General features: G+C 42.6%; 1 protein-coding gene across 2 annotated transcripts; it reads left to right on the forward strand.

Moving 5' to 3' along the window:
* Positions 1–1,070: 1,070 nt before the first annotated feature.
* On the forward strand, positions 1,071–9,036 carry LOC115799803 (inositol monophosphatase 1). Of its 2 annotated transcripts, XM_030757089.1 has the most exons (9): positions 1,071–1,180; positions 1,425–1,530; positions 3,299–3,432; positions 4,496–4,600; positions 4,852–4,897; positions 5,102–5,210; positions 5,413–5,521; positions 6,237–6,388; positions 8,295–9,036. In XM_030757089.1, exons 2-9 carry the CDS (start codon positions 1,468–1,470, stop codon positions 8,411–8,413), a joined length of 837 nt encoding a protein of 278 aa, XP_030612949.1. In that variant the 5' UTR covers positions 1,071–1,180; positions 1,425–1,467; the 3' UTR covers positions 8,414–9,036. The 2 variants fall into 2 exon arrangements, with proteins under 2 accessions (XP_030612949.1, XP_030612950.1); XM_030757090.1 differs by lacking the exon at positions 1,071–1,180 and having other exon boundaries at positions 1,195–1,530.
* Positions 9,037–20,445: the final 11,409 nt, after the last annotated feature.

The raw sequence follows: 20,445 nt of genomic DNA on the forward strand, positions 1-20,445 counted from the left end.
TCCTACTTTAATGTATTTCATATCTATCCCACAGTTCTAAATTTTTGTTTACTTCCTTTAAAAATAAATAAATATAAAGTGAAGTAGGCATAAAAAATATGAACCTGGATCAATGCTCAGTAAAATCATACTGTTTGAACTGATATTTCTCTGTAGATTTGCAGATAGACATTGATAAGTGACAGATATTGCTAAACATGGAATAGAAGAGAGGTGAAGAAGAGAGTCCAGTCAGGGTGGAGCAGGTGGATATGAGTGTCAGGGGTGATTTGTAACAGAAGGATAGCAGCAAGAGAGGAAGGGAAGCTTTCCAAGACGGTAGTGAGACCTGCCATGATGTATGGATTGGAGATGGTGGCACTGACAAAAAGACAGGAGGCGGAGCTGGAGGTGCAGAGGTGGGCGAATTTAAGATGGTAAGATTTTCATTGGAAGTGACCAGGATGGACAGGATTAGAAATGAGTATATCAGCGAGACAACTCTGGTTGAAGGAGTTCAGGTGGTCTGGGCAGAGGAGGGACAGTGGGTGTATTGGACAAAGGATTGTAATATGGAGCTGCCGGGCAGGAGGAATACCACTGACCAGATTCACATGCAGAGGGTTGGTGTGACAGAGGAGGATTGGGTGAGATGGAGGCTGATGGTCCACTGTGGTGACCCCTAAAGGGGAGCATATGAAAGAAGAAACATGGAATAAAAAGTGTGTTAACTATACAGTTAAGTTGGTGATTGCAAAAGCGGCTCACCTTGAACTTTTAGTGTTCTTGGAATGTAGCACATATTCTTTATGCCTTACCTGCTTCACTGCCTTTAGTTTCTAGGTCAGTCTTGGAAATGTACCTCCTTATTTACAAAGCTGGTCTTTGTCACTTTGGTTGTTTTTCTTTGTCTTCTTGCTATAAAAATCGCACACTTAGAGAAATGTGTCACACCTGCACAAAATACCAAAGTTGTGTACAAAACCATATTCAAGACGCTTCCTTTTCTTGAGGGAACCCATTGGTTCCTGTAACAACACATGACAGTCTTCTAGCCAATGACAGCGAACATTTTAAATTAAGCGTCACGGATTGACCAAAGAGGCTGAGAGTGTGGCTTAGTCCCACCTCCCACTGGCTAAATGTCATCACTGAGAAGTCGTTCATCCCTGGAAGTGGTTTAAATTAGCTCACTGAACCGGTACGGAACTTAATCGTTTTACAAACACAAATTAAAGGACTGGCATTGCTTTCCGGTTATGCTTTTGTAGCCGCAGGTGTCAACAGTGTCGTCGCTCGTGTACATCTACTTATCCTCCCCTTTTAAAAGCTAGCACTGGGGCTAATTGATGCTATTTGATAGATTTCTTTGCTTCTTAATAATTTAACCCAGCTAGCTTTCCAACAGCTAACTCACGGCTTGCATCGGTAATTAATTCCTACAGGTTTCTTCCGTCCGTATTTCCGTTCCTCATCTAGCTTATCAGCATGAGTGATCCGTGGCAGGAGTGCATGGATTACTGCATTGAGGTCACCAAACGGGCTGGAAAGGTAAGAGGGCCACTCCACAGTTTCAGGACATTATCTGTCCCACCCATGAATTTGAAAATAATCCATACTAGTTAAAATACTAGAACATACACTGGCACACAGTGAGTGACATGACAAAGAGGGAGTGACATAATTAATTTGTGTGCATGGTTAGATCAAAGGTCGAGCCTCCTCCATTTTTAATAAAATAATCATAAACGTTTTTCATATCTCACAAGGGTTTAATCTGTTGCCTTTGTAATGGTTTGTATTATTATATGAATAGTGTATCTGAGCAAATAACTGAAACAAACATGGGAGTATTAAAAAGTTGGGCAACGTATTGCGAAAGTTGTTTAAATGAAGTCTTATCTGGAATTGAATGAGTATTCAGTATGAGGGCGACTATCTTTAACTTTATAGTCAAGAAGTTATTAAACAATATTTTAAAAATTACTTTTTTAGGTTATGGTTAATTGGTAATTAATATCTCATAAAGAGTGTACCTTTGATGCCTGAGCTGGACAAATCAAATTTTTGATGGTTTTATTATTTGTTTTTCTTAAATTCATAACAGAATATTATAAAATAAAGGTTCAACTTTTTTAATACAAGTTTTGAAGCCTAAATTATCCAATTGTAAAATGACCCAGAAGGCACTACTGAAGCTGCACTTATTTGATTTAATTATGGTTAACGCCAGTGCTTATGGAAATGCACTTTGAGTGGAAATAATAACCTTTATAGCATGTTGTTGTTCTGCTTATTTTTCTTTTCTTCAAGGAGCGACATGGCACAAACGAGATGCTCACACTTAATCAATTACGGGTTTCAGCCGTTACTGTGCGGACACATACTTGTATATCTGGTCAAATATGAAATGGTGCTCTTGAGTGATGCTCTTGAATAATGGCCACCAAAAAAAAGAGGAATAAAGAGAGAAAATAAAGAACTTTACTTCAAAAAAAACTTTTTTTTGAAGTAAAGTTGAAATTTCTGATCTAAACTGTACTATTTTATTCTCCTACACATTTGTGTGAAGTTGTATTATGATTACTAGGTCACGCTGACCTTGACCTTTGACCGTCTGATTCTTGTCAGTTCATCCTCGAGTCTGTTTATGCCCAAATTAATGAAATTTCCTCAAGGTATTCCTGAGCAATCACTCTCAATTTTATGCCTCTGGCCACAGCTGTCCCTGGAGGCGGCATGCAAAGACTTACAACACTTTCATAAAGTATATACCACAATAATTTTTGACCTCAGATGCATAACGGAGTGAGGTCAGCTTTGTGCATCAGTGTTATAGTTTGTGTCATAAATTATTCAGTGCTGAATGCAAAAAAAAAAAAAAAAAAAAGCAGTTTTCTCAACTTGAATGCAGCGTATTGAGCTCAAATAAAATGGGTGTTAGATGAAAGCATGTCACGTGTGCAACATGTAGATAAAATATAGAAATCAATATTTGTTTAAATCAAGCCAAGATTGAGCATGCATGTGTGCACGGACTGCCATCATAATCCATTTTCTGGCTGCTAACCTAACTTGAGATTACATTTGAGTGTAATATGTTTTTCTGTGTTATTCCAGCGTATACAGAGGCTTCCATCTGTGAAACCTGGTGTCTTAGAAACAATAATTACAACTTTGAGCTTTGGAGCCTAGACACCTTGTCATCTGTGGCCCATTACCAACATATGTTAACACCAACATGTGAATCTAATTAAAGCAGCAGATGTAGTCAGTCATCCAAGAAATCCCTTTACTCCCACTGTTGTGTTTCTGCCAGATGATCTGCGAGGCGCTCCAGAAGGACATCGCCGTCATGCAAAAGAGCTCGCCAGTTGACCTGGTGACCGAGACGGACCAGAAAGTGGAACAGCTCATTATATCTTCCATCAAGGAAAAGTACCCAACACACAGGTACGCTGCTTTGTTAGAAAACATGGACGCGAGAGATGGTACATGAGCTGATTGATCAAAGAAGATAATGAGAAGAGTACTCATAATTTATTAAGGTTTAACAAAGTTTTCCATCAAATAGGGGTGGGGCGTTATTGCCTCAGACTACCAAATTCCAAGCGTGAATCTATAAAAACAATGTGCCAGCAGCAACATTATGGTGCAAAATTAGTGACATAGCTTAAGTCAAATATGAGGACAAAAGTAGCCTAGGTTATTTTAAAGCACTGCTTTTCCACTTTGTATCCACATTGGTAGTTTCCATCCAACTTTTGCTTTTCTTGTCATATGGCGTGCAGCTAGCGAGTGCTCCAGTGATGCTCAGTGAGGTCGTTGTTTTTACTTTTGGGTTGCACTTCAGCAGCTGTTAGCATCTCACGGCCTGTTTCGACGGGGTGTTTTTTGCCTCACGCTGATGTTCCCTTCTTTAGCAGGAACAGTTTTCTTAGATATTTTGTGAAGTACTGTGCTTTGTTGGCGGTTGTTGAAGTACCTCCCTTTTGAGGTACTAAGTAGGCCATCAGAGGCTGACGTGCTGCTCTTGTTTTCAGCCGTGTCTCAGCTTGTCTTGTTGTTGTATCTGTCTTAGGGAACACATGGTGTCGCTTTCAGTATGACTTTTTTTTTTTTTTTTTTTATACAAAGCATCAAATCTGGGAGTTTAAATATACTTACAGTTAATTGTAAATATTAAGATTTATGTGCTGCTTTAAAACCTTTATTTTTTTCACAGCCAGGGATAAAGATCTTATATTTTTTTGCCTGCCTAAAACTTTATTCTACCAAATCTTAAATTACTGCTACAAGCATATGAAATGTTTATAAAATGTAAGTACAAAATGCAGATTTCTCCAAGGGAAGGTGAAAACTAGAAAGGACACGGCTGCAGAGTTGCTTATCGTTGCTTACAGCCTTGGTGGAAACCCAATATCACATATTCTGGAGTGAAAGGAACACAGTAGGTATCAGGTGTGGAGTCGTTACCATACCTTTATTCTCACTTTTCCTCTCTGTTAATTTGAAGCTTTATAGGTGAGGAGTCCGTAGCAGCCGGTGCGCCCAGCGTCCTCACTGATAATCCCACTTGGATTATCGACCCTATCGATGGCACCACCAACTTTGTTCACAGGTAGTACCATCTGCAATTAAACACCGTAAAAATCTCTGATACAGCACCAGTTTTGTTTTGTTTTTTATCTTTGTGGCTCCTCGACTATTTTTATCTTCTAATTAGATTCTTTCTTGGATTGTCCTCTCTGTCAGGGATAATTAGACAACCCAGATGAAACTGAACCGATAATGGAAACGGATTCCTCTGAGCTTAAACCTAAAGGGATTTCCATAATTGAATGCTTTATATTGTAACATTCTCTTGAGCAGGTTCCCGTTTGTGTCTGTATCAATCGGCTTCACAGTGAAGAAGGAGGTATGCTTTATTGTATGCAAACCACTCGTGTATTTAAACTGTGATGTTTTGATTATATGAGACATTAACATAATCACAGCCCCATTAACCCCGTGAACTTCTAAATATTAGCACAGTGCATTTCTCCTTTTATACAGCTGCTGTTCTGTTTTAACCAGCACCACATTAATCAGTGCTGTTTTCCGTGCTGCTGCTTGGTCTCAGATCGAGTTTGGGATTGTCTACAGCTGCGTCGAGGACAAAATGTACACTGCACGGAAAGGAAAGGGAGCATTCTGCAATGGAGTCCCTATCAAGGTGTCTGGACAAGAAGGTGAATATTGATGTGCTATATTTGGAGTTGCAGTTATAAAGACATCCACCAGGTGGAGCTAAAATCCTTTGCTTGTACCAACAACTGGCTGTATCTCTGTTTTCCCAGAGAGAAGAAACCTGCTATTTTTTTTTTAAATGCATGGATTTATATTTTATTTATTAATATGCTTGTTTTTTTGTTTTTTTTATTTCCACCCAAGACATTAGTAAATCTTTGGTGCTGACAGAAATGGGCTTCAAGGAGGAACCTGAGCAATTCAAAACAATGCTGGCCAACATCAGGAACATCCTTAGCATCCCTGTACATGGGTAAATATGCACTTATGTATTATCTGTACTCTGTACATCCAGTGTTAGTTTAATACCACAGCAAACATCCCTCAAACAGCTGCTTTTTTAGAAATGCAACAAAAGAACAGCTGGTGTATTTGTTTACAGTAAAACCAAATTATTGTAATTAAGAATTGCCACCACAGTCTGATCTTATGCAGGTGTTCTCTCTCACAACAACAACAACAGCAGCGGGAGCAGCAGCAGCAGGGCAAAGTGAGCGCTTACTGTGGCAGCTGCGTCTTGTTCCACCAGTGCCCTTAAAGGTGGTGAAACATGCTGAAAATGACAATGATGTTTGTTTTGATACTTCTTTTATGGATGATTGCGGTTAGTGCTAACCTCTGTGACCTGTAAGATTGTTTCCTGTGACTCCTTGACAATGAAAGCCACTCTTTTAGCCATCCAACGGAGAGAAACTCGTGTCTTTTTATAAAGTCCAGTGAAAAGGTGGAATGCAGCGTGCAATGTCAGATTCTACCACTAACATCAAATCTGTTAGCTAGGTAGCTGGACTAAAAATACTGATTGGCTTTTGCTGAAATGTTTTTTTTTACCCCCACCATAAAATATTGTTGGATATCGTGAAAAGCTTAACAAACATCAGGGATTATAACTGTAAAATCACAAAACCTATTTAACTCTTACCAGAGCAGCTGGGAGTTGAAAGCAAACATCCCATTTCTATCCACAGAATCCGCTCCCCGGGCAGCGCAGCTGTCAACATGTGTCTGGTAGCGTGCGGATCGGCTGATGCTTACTACCACATGGGCATCCACTGCTGGGACATGGCTGGAGGGGCAGCAGTTGTTACCGAAGCTGGAGGAGTCATCATGGACATTTCAGGTGAGTCACTGAGACAGCGGGAGCTCCTCAAACAACACTGAACTTTCCAAAGGCTGCTGAGTCACTGGATGAAATGGAAAAAAAACTGGAAGGATTGCTGTAGGAGACTGCTGTACAGAACAAAGCAGCAAGAATGGGCTGCTGTTCTGCCAGTGCAAACAAAAGAAGTTATTGTTTTTATGAATAATTTACTGTCAATAGTTCTTTTTTATTCTTCTTGCTGCTCATAAATGCCTGTGAAACAGTAGGAGAGGAAGAAAGGGCTGCTCCTGGCTTTGTACTGGATACAGAGAATTTTGATCCTAAATTTGGGCATAACAGCTACCCTGACATTTAGTATGTTAAGAAAGCTGTAGTGTTTCTCTAGTTTCACAGCTGCAGTGCTACTAAGAATAAGCTCAGTTTTGATTTATGAAGCTGCTTATTTAAAAAGTGCAGTGACAGAAAGCATGTAGCTGGTGGAGCAGGCTTCTTAGTCATCAGTGTTTACCAGAGTCCCATTTTTTTTTTTGGATTAGCTGAAGGTCCTCTCAAACATCTGATCCTTTTTAATGTGGAACTTGAAAATGAGTAAGGTACTTGGATCTTGCAAATAGATGAGCCACATCCTCACCAGCTGTTTCTATATTGAGCTTGTTAGTTTATTACCCTTGTCACTCTCTTGCATCATTGATTGAGTGGTGCAGTCAAATGACTGGAGCACATACAGCATGTATGTTTACATAGAGAGCAGTGGGTCATAAGTAATAATTGAAGGCAGATTGTGTATGCGCATCAATACTCACTAAGCACTTAAACTGCTCGTTAATCCAAATATCTAATCAATCACATGGCTGCAGATCAGTGCATTTAGGCACGTAGACTTGGTCAAGACGACCTGCTGGAGTTCAACCCGAGCGTCAGAATTGGGAAGAAAGGTGATTTAAGTGACTTTGAATGTGGCGTGGTGTCGGTGCCAGACAGGCTGATCAAAGTATTTCAGAAACTGCTGATCTACTGGGATTTTCCCCACACAACCATCTCTAGGGTTTTTAGAGAAAAGTCCAAAAAAACAGAAAATATTCAGTGAGTGGCAGAGGTCAGAGGAGCCTGTCCAGACTGATTTGTGCTGATAGGAAGGCAACGACTCAAATACCCACTTATAAATAAATATTTATATATTGATATTTCATTTATTTAATTGAGTAAAGGCTGATATCTAATAGCCAACCATGATTTGATAAAGAATTTTAATCTTGCATAAATTAAATCTAATAATTTCAGGTGGGATATTTGAGCTGGGGCAGCAACTAGTGATCATTTGTCTTCCCAGCATCCATTTTCTTCTGCTTATCCGTTCAGGGTTGCACTGGGGCAGCACTAAACTGGAGCTTATCCCAGGGCTGCGCTGTCATGAGAGGCAGGGTCGGTCAGGTTGTCAGTCTGTTGTAGGGGTAACACAGAGAGACAGACAACCATTCAAGCTCACAGTCACTCCTACAACCGATTAAGAACCTCACATGCATGTGTTTGGACTGTGGGAGGAAGCTGGAGTATCTGGAGGAAATCCACGGAAGAACACGGAGAAGATGCAAACTCCACACTGAAAGGCTGTGAGGCGCCAGTGCTAACCACCATATCACCATACTGCCCACCTTATTTTAAGTCCTCATATCTTGTCCTCCGGAAACCTCAAATTTCCATTTTTATTTTCATTTTAGAAGTTGCTACTGTACAAGATAAGATAATGTGCCTTTAATGTGCTTTAATAACAGCCCAGAAACACACGTTCAGGGCCATCAGCTGGTTACTCCCACACACACTTTTAACATGCACTGCTTACGCTTTGTCAAAAACGAGTTGATACTTTAACCACGTATACTGTAACACTGAATGTGATTTGTTATTTCTTGTCTCTTTTAACCAGGTGGAGCGTTTGATTTGATGTCTCGCAGGCTGATTGTGGCCAGCAGCAGAGTGATAGCAGAGCGCATTGCGAAGGAGATAAGAGAGTTTCACGTTGGCAGGGACGACACAGACGACTAGTTAACTGCTGCGCTCCCCTCGGCTCGCTCTAGTCATACAAACGCCCTCAGCTGTTCTGTACGTTAACAGGTCTCAAACCCGTCTTTGCCTTAAGAACCAAAACTGCAAACTTACCTCTGAAGGACATCCGAGTGAGTTTAAGTATTCAGAGCTTACACTTTCTGCCTTTGTTGTAAAGTCATTGTTGCATTTCAGCACTTGGTTGTTCATAGATGTAGACTTTGGATTCGGTTGTAATTTAAACAGATATGATCTTCTGAATGCCCTTCTTCACATTTGTTTTTATTCTGAAGTTTTTAATTTCTTAGTATTTATTTATTTATTTATGTAAATGCCAAAATGAACGTAAAAGAATTTGATGGTTACACTTCCTCAACACAGCACTATGGAACCAACGTTAGTGTTTGAGTGCATACATTTGCTTAAACTATTGAGTTTTAGAGTCATCACGAGTTTGCACTTTGTAATGCCAGTATGTGTGCCTACAGCTACTGTACTGTATAACTGTATTCTTTATCAATCAAAAAGGATACACTAAGGATGTTTTTCAAAATGTGCGCTTGTTTTGTGTTTTTGTAAGAATGCAATAAAGACAGCAAATAAAAGCACTATAAATAATAATAATAATGCATTAGTCTTATATAGCGCTTTTCTAGATACCCAAAGACACTTTACAATTTCATGCACTATTCATTCACACCTCAATCATACTTGGTGGTGGTAAGCTACTAATGTAGCCACAGCTACCCTGGGGCAGTCTGACAGAGGCGTGGCCTCTGAGTAAATATCTCTTACTCAAGACTGCTCTCCTTTTTTGTGACTCAAAGATAACACTGAGAGTCCTGCAGGCTGGCATCAGCATGCAAGCACGCTACAGTCGTAAACCGAGGAGGGACGGTAAAGGGCAACAGAGCTGAAGCCTGTGCATGAATATTTTCCATTGGAAAATATGCTGACAGTGCAGATTTTGATATGCATGACACAATATTGCCAATATGTACCAAACCGGTGTCTCTGTGCTGTCGGACTCCTAAATACTTAAGCGTCATCTTAACAATGGTCTGAATCAGTGAGTTGGTGCTTTGACCTTATAGATTTGATAAATCTATAGCTTCCTCTGAGGAACATCTGAGTGAGTTTATTAAATATTAAGAGATTCAATTTTAAACCACCTTTCTGCTTTGTGTGTGTGTGTGTGTGTGTGTGTAAATATTGGTATAGCACCCCACCGCTTTATATTGTGTTAAGACCGGGAACCCCAGTGTTGACCAAACTAGGTGGGGTGTTTGGTTCGATGCAAAGTGGATACCACGAAGGTTCACTTGTTTACAAGGATGTGCTACTCGACTTACTATTAACTTAAATCACACATTGTTTAAAACAACACTGACTCAGACGACTCTTTAACTTCAGAACTGAACATTTACTGAATGTGAACTCAAAATATAAAACCAGACTTTTGACTGCAAATTATAAGACACAAATAAAACAAGAAAAACAACTGTATTCTTATACCAGTCCAAATACTGTTACAATGGGAGTTTTACCCAATCAGTCCTTATGGATTAGGCTATGAGGATTAATTCTGACTACTCAGTCAGGCAAAGATACACATTCAATCAACAGTACTCATACATGGGCCCCACACACACGTTCGCATTCACACAAACGTTGCAGGCCTGATTGTTGCGCCCTGCAGCATGGCTGCAAAACTCCTCTTCGCTGACTGATAGCTGCACAAGAAACGTCCGACTTACAGTTCAGCGTCCCGAACCAGCTCACCCTCTCGTCCTCTCCGGACGACAGTCAGCGAGTTCTTGCCTGCAGTCTGTTTCCGCTCACCACTCGCCACCGACGAGGCAAAGAAGATGGCGCTCGTCACTGTGACGAACAACTCCTGCTAGCCATTAGTTGCTAGCCGCTGATGCCTCGCTCAGAATCACTGTCGTCCGCTGCTGCACGGCTGTAAGGCGGGTGGTTTCACAAACGCCTCCTACTAACGGTCACTGGGTAGTATTTACTAGTCAGTTCTCTTCTGTTAGTTTATCTCGGGCCAGCATATTCCAAGCCAACACTGCTGAATCCGTTCTCTCCCGTTCTCCCTCTCCGTCACACCCATCCAATTACCACAGGTACATGCACAAACCACCTTCACTGACCACTCCAAAAATACGAACTAAGAGTGTTAGCTCTGTTACATTCAGTGACTTAGTATAAAAACATATTACGTTTACACATTATTCCTCTTCCTGATACAATACACATTATATCCACAGTACATTACACTTGTCATATTACCTTTGCTTTTGTGTCCACAGGAATTATGTTTATTTAATCCCCATTTTTACATCCGGGCTACACCCTCCCCCTTCTAGAATGTTTTGATGTCCCCATCAAACCAACAGTTTAGCTAATTTGAATCTCTATGCACGGTCTAGTGAGATTCAATTTAAAGCAGGAAGGGCATAAGGCCATAGGGTGATACCAGAGGGTCCCGCAGGGGTGGCATCGTGAATCTCTGTACGTGCCGCTGCCAACCAACACTCCCTGGCTCAGTACAGTCAAGGGCTGATCAGATGGTCTTCCCAGTTCATCATAACTCAGTCTGACAACTGGCTTCTTGACTCTCTTTGTGCGTTCCGCTGGAGGGTCCCTGTCTTCCAGTAGGACCTCCCTCTCCACTGCTACTGCCTCTAAGTCAGTGACTGTACCTTCCTCAGAGTTTTGAAGCAGATTTGGGGAGTCGAGAGCTTCTGGAGTTGAGTCAACCTCCTCCAGTTCAGGAGATGAAACTTCTAGGGGGACTACCCTTGGGTCTTGACCTTGGTCTCCCAACAATAGACCTGGTCATGTCAGAAGCTTCTCACAGTCCATATGTAATGATCGTGATGGGCCTGCATATTCACATTCAGACTCTGATGAGAACATTGCATCTTCAAGATCTACAGTTTGGTCGTTGCGAGTCTCCTTTGGGATCTTGTGACCGGTGTCTGAAATGACTCGAGCTCAGTGTTGTTTGGCAGTCTCACTAGATAGCCAGGTGGTAGTAAGTGGTTGCGGCGTATGGTCTTTTATACCCCCAGTCCCTTCTCGGGTTTTACGCTGTAGACTGGTAGGTTGGGGAATTTCTCCACCACGACATATGGTGTAGGTCACCACTTACTTTTCAACTTGTGTTTCCCGGTAACACCAAAGTTTTTCAGTAGTACTCGGTCTCCTCTTCCCAGAGTCTGCTCTTTCACATGCTTATCATGAGCTTTCTTGTTTCTCTGATGACTCTTGTCAGAAGCTTCCATTGCAAGGTGGTATGCTTGACACTGATCAGCTTTCAGCTTAGCTACATACTTGTGATGTGACAAACTCTTTTCATTCTCATCCACTGCACCAAAACAGATGTCCACTGGTAGAGGTGCCTCCCTGCCGAACATGAGCAGGTAGGGCGAGTACCCTGTTGCTTCGTTTTGAGTGCAATTGTAAGCATGCACCAAATGACTGATACTCTGACCCCAATTTATGCTTTTGCTTCGGATCTAGGGTTCCAAGCATAGACAGCAGCGTACGGTTAAATCTCTCTGGTTGTGGATCTCCTTGAGGATGGTAAGGTGTTGTCCTAGACTTCCAAATCCCCAACATTTTTGAGAAGAGCTTTAATGAGTTTGCTCTCAAAATCCCGACCTCGTATCCTTGCAGGAAGTCCATAGTGCACGAAGTACTTCTCACAGAGAATCTTGGCAACCGTGGATGCCCGTTGATCTTTGGCAGGAAATGCCTGGGCATATCTGGTAAAATGAATGGTCACTACAAGGATGTGGGCATACCCCTGGGAATCTGGTTCCAAGGATAGAAAGTTGATGCATACCAGATCAAGTGGCCCACTACTGGTAATCTGGTTTAATGGTGCAGCTCTTTGGGGCTGAGCTTTACATGTTATACATCTACCACAGTTTCTTATGTACTGCTCTACTTCTGCACACATTTTGGGCCAGTAGAATCGATCCCGTATGAGTTCAACAGTCTGGTCCACTCCTAACACTAGCTGATATACCTCATTACCAGGTTGCCTCTGCACCTTTCTGTAAAGCAGGTCATCTCGGATCACCAACTTATTGGCTTTTCTCTGAAGCAGTGCGGCTTCTGAGTTGGCCTCCTTGTCTGGTGAAAACAGGAATTTTCCATTCACAGATTTCTTTACCGGAGCAATCACTGGATCATTATCTTGCGCTTTGATAAGTTCTGCCTTACTTATCTGGGTCAAAGCACTGTGGTCCAATCGAGTGGGTAAAACAAAACATTCTGGGAATGCCTCAGGGGAAACCCCTAATGACTCAGCATATCCAATGTTCCCTCCTGCCGACTTTCTGGAGGAGATTTGCTTACAGAGGGCTTTGACACTGTCAAGGGGCATTGTTTTCCACTCGGGGCTCTCAGATGGCAGAGGATTGCATGACAGTGAGTCAGCATCAATTTTGGTGCTTCCAGGTCGGTACTGTAGAGTGAAATTGTAAGTTGAGAGGGCAGCCAGCCAACGATGACCAGTGGCATTGAGTTTGGCTGTGGTCAGAATATACATGAGGGGATTATCTGTCCTCACCGTGAACTGAGCACCATACACGTAATCATGAAACTTGTCCATTACTGCCCATTTCAACGCCAGGAATTCAAGTTGGTGCACCGGGTAGTTCTTTTCAGAGGAACTGAGCTTTCCGCTAGCAAACGCCACGGGTTGCAACCCTTCTGGATACTCTTGATTGAGTACTGCGCCCAAACCATGAAGGCTGGCATTTATGTGTAACACATAGGGCTTGGATGGATCGGCGAATGCCAGAACGGGTGCATTTGTGAGAGAGTGTTTAATCTTCTGAAAAGCTTCTGTGCAAGAAGGACCCCACCTATCTCTAAAGGGTTCATTTACACTGTAATAGGTCTTTTCTGGGACTTTGGCATTTTTCTTCTTTCTCTGAGTGGGTGGGTAACCTTTGCAGAGCTCGGTGAGTGGTCTGACCATAATGGAGTAGTTTGTTTATAAAGCGATGGTAGTACCCATAGAACCCCAGGAATGACTGCAGTGATGGAAGGTCAGTGGGTTGCTTCCAGCGAGCTACTGCTTCCACTTTGTTTGGGTCTGTGGCAATACCATTTTCAGACACTATGTGTCCCACATATGTCACTTGAGGTCTGCAGAACTGACATTTGTCTCTTCCAGTCTGTCAAGGACCTTGAACAGTCTTCGTTCATGTTCTTCCAAGGTTTTTCCAAAAACTATTAAATCATCCAAATACACTATGACCTCAAGCATGTGCATGTCCCCAACCGCTTTTTCCATTACTCTCTGGAAGTTTGCCGGGGCTCCTGTTATCCCTTGGGGCATCCTCTCGAATTGGTAAAATCCCAAAGGGCATATGAAAGCGTTTTTTTCCTTGTCCTCTTCTGCCATTGGGATTTGATAATACCCACTGTGCAGATTCAGGACTGAAAACCATCTGCTTCCAGATAAACAGTCCAAGGCCTCGTCAATTCGAGGAACGGTGTACTGATCAGGAATAATTCTGCGGTTCAGTGTTCGGCAGTCCACACATGTCCGCAACGTCCCCGTTTACTTTCGTGCCAATACGATGGGTGAAGCACAGGAACTCCTTGATTCCTTTATCACCCCTGCAGCCAGAAGTCCTTGAAGGTGATGGCGTAAATCATGCAGATCAGCAGGGGCCACACGGCGAGACCGTTCTCTGAAGGGGGTGTCGTCATTTAGTCGTATATGATGGTGCACTCCTTCAGCCAACCCAACATCCCATTCGTCGGTTGAGAACACTTTACTTCTCTCTGCAAGTTTCTGTTTCAGCCTCTCTTTCCATTTAGCTGGGATAGGGGAATCCCCAAAGTTGAACAGTGAGGGGTCTAGCTGAGATGAAGCTCTTGTGTGTGGGCCAGGGATGTCAGTCACTACATCAGCCACATGCAGGTGTGCAACCACAGTACCCATTGGAATGGCAGTGTCTTTGAGGGACTCATTACGCATGAGAACCAAGAACTTGTATTTATCAACAGTCTTGGAGAACAACACAGTTGGTTGCACTAACACACTTGGGGGACGAGCATGTGAAGGTGCACGTTCTGTGATCAGGATACTGTCTCTGATTGTGTGTGTTTCTTTGACTTTACAGATGGCTATGTGGCTTTTCCCAGCCGGAATAACAAGTGGTCCAGGACCAGTCCACTTTATTTCGGCTACTGGAACGTCATCATCTGTAGGTGACTCAGACTTAATGGTAGGTAAGGGCTGAGACTGCAAAACATTCACCTTGGTGGAGCGGACAGTTTTTGAGCTCCCCTCTTTCTCAGTTGAAGACAGAGGTCTTATTTTGTGAACATTGGTGCCAACTAGAACAGGTATGGTATCTGAGCAACGAGGATCTGGGCACACTAAAAGCAAGAACTGGGACAGCCTCCACCTTCCCTAAGGTCTTTTCAGGCAACTCCAACTCAATTTGGATGTAGCCTCGGTAGGGGTAGCTGGTCTCTGACTCAGGCCCCAAATATCTAAACCAGTGACAGGTTGGAGAGGCATATGAGGCAAGTACCTTGAATACCAACTGTCGAAAACTATTGTCACCTAAGACCTGCTGTCACCTAAGACCTGCTGTCTAATAGGGCAGTGCAGGTTATGCCATCCACCTTCACACAGGCAGTGGAGGGTGGCCCTACAAGTCCTTCTGGGATACCAGCTGTCTGTACACTCACAGCGCTCCAGTTGACCCCTACATTTGTGGTGGTTTGTTCTTTTGCAGTACCAGGAGCTTTCTGGCTTGCTTTCAAGTTTCCGTTGGGCATGAAAGAGTTTCTGTATCACTTTTGGGTAGTTTTCTGGGGGTTTACTTTTGGTGGAGATGTGCTCATCTTCACTATAGCGATAACAGAAAAAGTCACTGGGATCTCTGAGTGCCGTAGCTCTCTGATGCATGCGCACAGGAGAAGTCTTGTTACTGAGCGGTGATACTGCGGGCTCTTTGGTGGGTTTAACAGACATAACTGAGATCTGCTTTCTTAGTTTCACCACTTCTTTCTTTAAAGCTTGAAGGTTTTTGTTCTCTTCCAAGCTGTTGGGCTCAGCCTCATCTGTGGGCGGAGGCCCAGGGGAAAGGACACATGGGGCCCTGGACGCAGCCATTAGCCCACTGACTTGGGTTTTGAGTTCTTGGAGCTCAGCTCTAAGATCTTGGACATATGCCCCTGTGGGTACAGTGGCACTTTTAACATGCACAGCTTTTGTGGGGTTAAGTCTACGGCGGGAGGCTTCATACTCTTCTTCCATGTGCACCTCATTCACCAGCTGCTAGAAAATAGGTGGATTATCTCTTCGCTCCCTCAAACGCAAACTTAATAACATCATGTCAGACCGTGTTGCTCCTTTAATGAGCTGATTAAGGCTTGCTTTGTCTATGGAAGTCAGTGACAGACCTTTTTTCACCACTTTGCTCAGGGACCTTTCCATCCTTCGCAGAAACTCAAAGATTTTCACCGGGATGTTGGCATAGCATTATGAATGAGAAGTACAGTTCCTCTCCTGTCTCTGGTGTGTCAAAGGTGTTCTCAATCACAACCACGTACTCTTGGGGTGTGGCCTCTGGGTTATTAAAGCAGATAGCCTGCAATATCTCCAGAGCAGGACCCTTTACACTTTCCATTCTTCTCATTTTCTTTTCTTTGTCAGGCCGATCATATTCCTTTATCATCAAACTAGCTTGCAATATCCAGTTCTCCAATGGCTCCTCTCCTGGGGGAGTGGGAACAATCCCTGAGAAGGTTTGTAACCTCCTGTAGTTGCTGTTATCACTTACAGGCTTGGCTGTGTTTTGCAGAAGGTCTCCCACAGCTCTGATGATAGCCTCAGGAGTAGAGGCCTGAAGTAGTGGAACAGGGCCTAAATCTGTTGGTGGCACCTGCAAATCATCTTCGAGTACTTGGTCAGCTGACCCTTCCTCCTCTGAATATCCAACAATTCACCATGGTGCATTACTACGTTCAGGCAGGATGTCTAAGGGAATAGCTTTTGGATTTACTTTCTCTCTGCATTCACACAATACAGTCAAACATTGACTCTGAGGATCGTACATGCGCCCTCTCACTTTAACACGCCCAAGAACTTTAATGGATTGCAGAGTTCCTTCTATGAGTTCAATCTCAGTGTCTTCTGGAACATCTTTGAGTAGAATGGCATGGGTAGGGTTAATGCCCTCTCCTTTACACCAATGCCATAACTGTGCCATCCCTCTGGTGTACCAGTTTCTCTTGTTAAATAGGGTCTGCTTACTTAACTCGATTTACAAACAAGACTGATTTCCTTTGAGTTTACATATAGCTTATTTGCATTTCAGATTATCTCCACTTAAAGGGTTGTCTGAGCCAGTAGCAAGGGTAGACTAATATTAGCATTTATCCCAGCGGTGCCTCCATTTTATGTAGCACCCCACCGCTTTATATTGTGTTCAGACTGGGAACCCCAGTGTTAACCAAACTAGGTGGGGTGTTGGGTTCGATGCAAAGTGGATACCACGAAGGTTCACTTGTTTACAAGGATGTGATACTCGACTTACTATTAAGAAACTTAAATCACACACTGTTTAAAACAACACTGACTCAGACGACTCTTTAACTTCAGAACTGAACATTTACTGAATGTGAACTCAAAATATAAAACCAGACTTTTGACTGCAAATTATAAGGCACAAATAAAACAAGAAAAACAACTGTATTTTTATACCAGTCCAAACACTGTTACAATGGGAGGTTTACCCAATCAGTCCTTATGGATTAGGCTATGAGGATTAATTCTGACTCCTCAGTCTGGCAAAGATACACATTCAATCAACAGTACTCATACATGGGCCCCACACACACATTCACATTCACACAAACGTTGCTGGCCTGATTGTTGCGCCCTGCAGCATGGCTGCAAAACTCCTCTTTGCTGACTGATAGCTGCACAAGAAACGTCCGACTTACAGTTCAGCGTCCCGAACCAGCTCACCCTCTCGTCCTCTCCGGACGACAGTCAGCCAGTTCTTGCCTGCAGTCTGTTTCCGCTCACCACTCGCCACTGAGTGATTGAAAAAACGTTTCCTGATCTGATGATATTTGGATGGCAGGATCCATGTTTGGTCTGTGCATCATGAAAGCGTGGATCCATCCTGCCTTGTAACAATGGGTTAGGCTGGTGGCGGTGCAACAGTTTGGGTCCCTTAGTACCAAATCAGCATTGTTTAAAACATCACAGCCTACCTGAGTATCATTGCTGACCATGTCCATTCCTTTATGACCACAGAGTCCCCATCTTGTGATGGCTGCTTCCAGAAAGATAATGTGCTATGTCACAAAGCTCAAATCATCTCAAACTGGCCTCCACAATCACCAGATCTCAGTCCATTAGAACACATTTTGGGATGTGGTGGAACAGGAGTGTCTCATCACGGACGTGCGGCCAACACATCTGCGGCAACTGTGTGATGCTATCGTGTCAAAATGGACCAAAGTCTGGAGGAATGTTTCTAGAACCTTGTTGAATCTGTGCCACGAACAATTAAGGCATTTCTAAAGGCAAAAGGGGGTCCAACCTTTTCCGGGACTTGCTTCCTCTGAAATGAAGGAAAATGGTCAAATTTGTAAAGATGCCTAAGTCAAGATGTGTTGCTTAAGCCAGCAAGACAGTCCTGTGAAGTTATCCTGTGTTACTGTGAGAACACAAAATGCTCTCGTGCTCGTTATGTCATTAATATGTTATTATGTTCAGCTATTATTGCAAATAGAAAAATGTTTCTGTATCCATTGTCCGGAAAGGCTCCCAAACACCTCAGTGGCAGCTTAAAAGAGGCCTGAATCAGCGATGTGTTGCTTTGACCTAGAAAAATGATAAATCTATAAAGTAAAAGCATGAACAAGAAAAGTGTCTCTTGCGGCAAACAGGAAACCAAATAAACAGCAAACAGGCCTCTGACACTCTATAAAATACTAGAAAAAAAAATCACTTGCTGCTATTGTTGTGATTTAGTAGAGAGATAAAAGCATTCGCAGCCATTACACCATGTAAAATTCTCTGCTGCATTTCCCCTGCCCTTTCAGCCAGTGCTGCAGAGACTGCACATGCAGAGTGGTGGACTGCCCCCTGGGCTGATGAGCTCTATAAAATAGTCCAGAGTTTTTCTCTCCACGGGCTGTTTTTTCAGCCCGCGCTAGCTGATGGTTAATAAATGGGTTTAAAATACTCTACTTGAGCAAATTCCTGCCGTACATGTCACAACCCGCCCTTCCACAGAAATCAGTGGTGTGTGTTTGTGTACAACAGGGGGGTGCAGACATAATCACCAGTGTTGAGAATGGCTTCCGAAGTCAGTCAGCTGAGAGCCAGCGCTTCCTTTTTCAGCTTCACCTTCACAGATGTTAAACAAATCTAGTTAGTTCCTTGCAGCTTTAAAATTTAAATGCCCCTACTCCCACCCCTTTGGCTGTAGAGTCATTACAGGTTCTGATTGCCTGTAAGGAAATGCTAACCATTGTTCTTTAAAAAACTGCAGAGGCTGTGCTTTTCATATCAAACATGTGTCCTTGGAGACTGAAATCAGGCTCCAGGAACACCTTTGAATAGCTTCACTTGGGCTTTTATGTACAATTTACTTTTTTTCTTTGTCTCAGTCAGTTTTCTTATCATTGTGTGCTCTGTTTATGGTTATAATTATGGTCATTGTTTAGGAATTGTAAGACCTGCCTCCCCTGCAACATAACGAAACACTCCCACTATTAAATTATTTGACAAAGAACTTGGTCATGCCTTTTTTTTTTCTCCTGAGGCCATTGTGACTTTTGAAAGCTAGACTTCGACATGGTTGACAACTGAACATTACAGCGTAAATAGCTGAAGTTGGGGCAATGGCGGAACAATTTTAACAACTCTTTGGCCGTTTCTCAAACCTCAAGTACGAATTTGCGTACTTGACAAGTACAGACTTCCCAAGTATGGGGGATTATTTCTCAATTGGAACACCAGCCACACCTGTCAAGTTTTGTATTTAACAATACCGGAAATTTTCTGCTGGTGAAAATAGAGGTCACTATATGACGTCATCGCCTAATTTGCATAATTGTTAATTTGGATGTAATGTAGTTGCAATCGAGGCTGCAGAAGAGAGGAAAAACATCTTTGGAGAGACAAAAAGTGAAGAAAGAAAACACCATAAATATGTTTAGAACTACAAATAAACTTTATGAAACAAATAACTTTATTAAGACCCACATTACATAGATCAAATTTGTCCCGTATTGTTTAATGCTAGAATATCAAATTTAATGAAAACACTGTGGGGTGAGACTGCTAGGTACATTCATCCCTCCTCCTTTATCTGGGCCACTGTTGCCAACTTGTATAAGAAAACTCGTTGTCAGCTGTCTCGAAGGTTGATAAAGGCCAAAGGGAACGGGTGGGCAGGTGTTTAAGTGAGGTTCAGGAGTTGGAGGGTGGAAACAAAGTGAGGTCTGAGCGATGGCAAAGCGTACGCAGGGACACAGTAAGAAGGTTTTATGTACACAAAACATGGTGACTGCAGAGGATTTCGCTGTCGCTATAGCGCTTTATGGGCAAAAAAAACCAAACAAAAAACGCTAAGTTGGCAACACTGAGCCCAACTGAGGTCCAGATGTTTTTACAGGGTTGTTCCGGCTGTCAGCATTAACCTAGTGATAACCTAGTGACAATTCAGTTTGGAGCGGCACAGGAATGCTTTAAAAAAAATGAAAATTGAAAACTGAAAATACAGGAAAATAAAAATACGGGATGACGGCGGGACAGAGGGGTAAAATACGGGAGTTTCCCGGCCAAAACGGGAGACTTGACAGGTATGACGCCAGCGTACTTGATGACATCACAGCTCAGCTCCAGTGTTTCTATCGCCTTCCAGCTTAAATTTACTGACTGCTTGGTTTTAAAAAAATCATCTCTGAATAAAAACATTATACATGTATACACAGCTCTGCTGCTTACTTTACAA

Source organism: Archocentrus centrarchus, chromosome 20 (genome assembly GCF_007364275.1).
Source record: "Archocentrus centrarchus isolate MPI-CPG fArcCen1 chromosome 20, fArcCen1, whole genome shotgun sequence".
Lineage (NCBI taxonomy): Eukaryota > Metazoa > Chordata > Actinopteri > Cichliformes > Cichlidae > Archocentrus > Archocentrus centrarchus.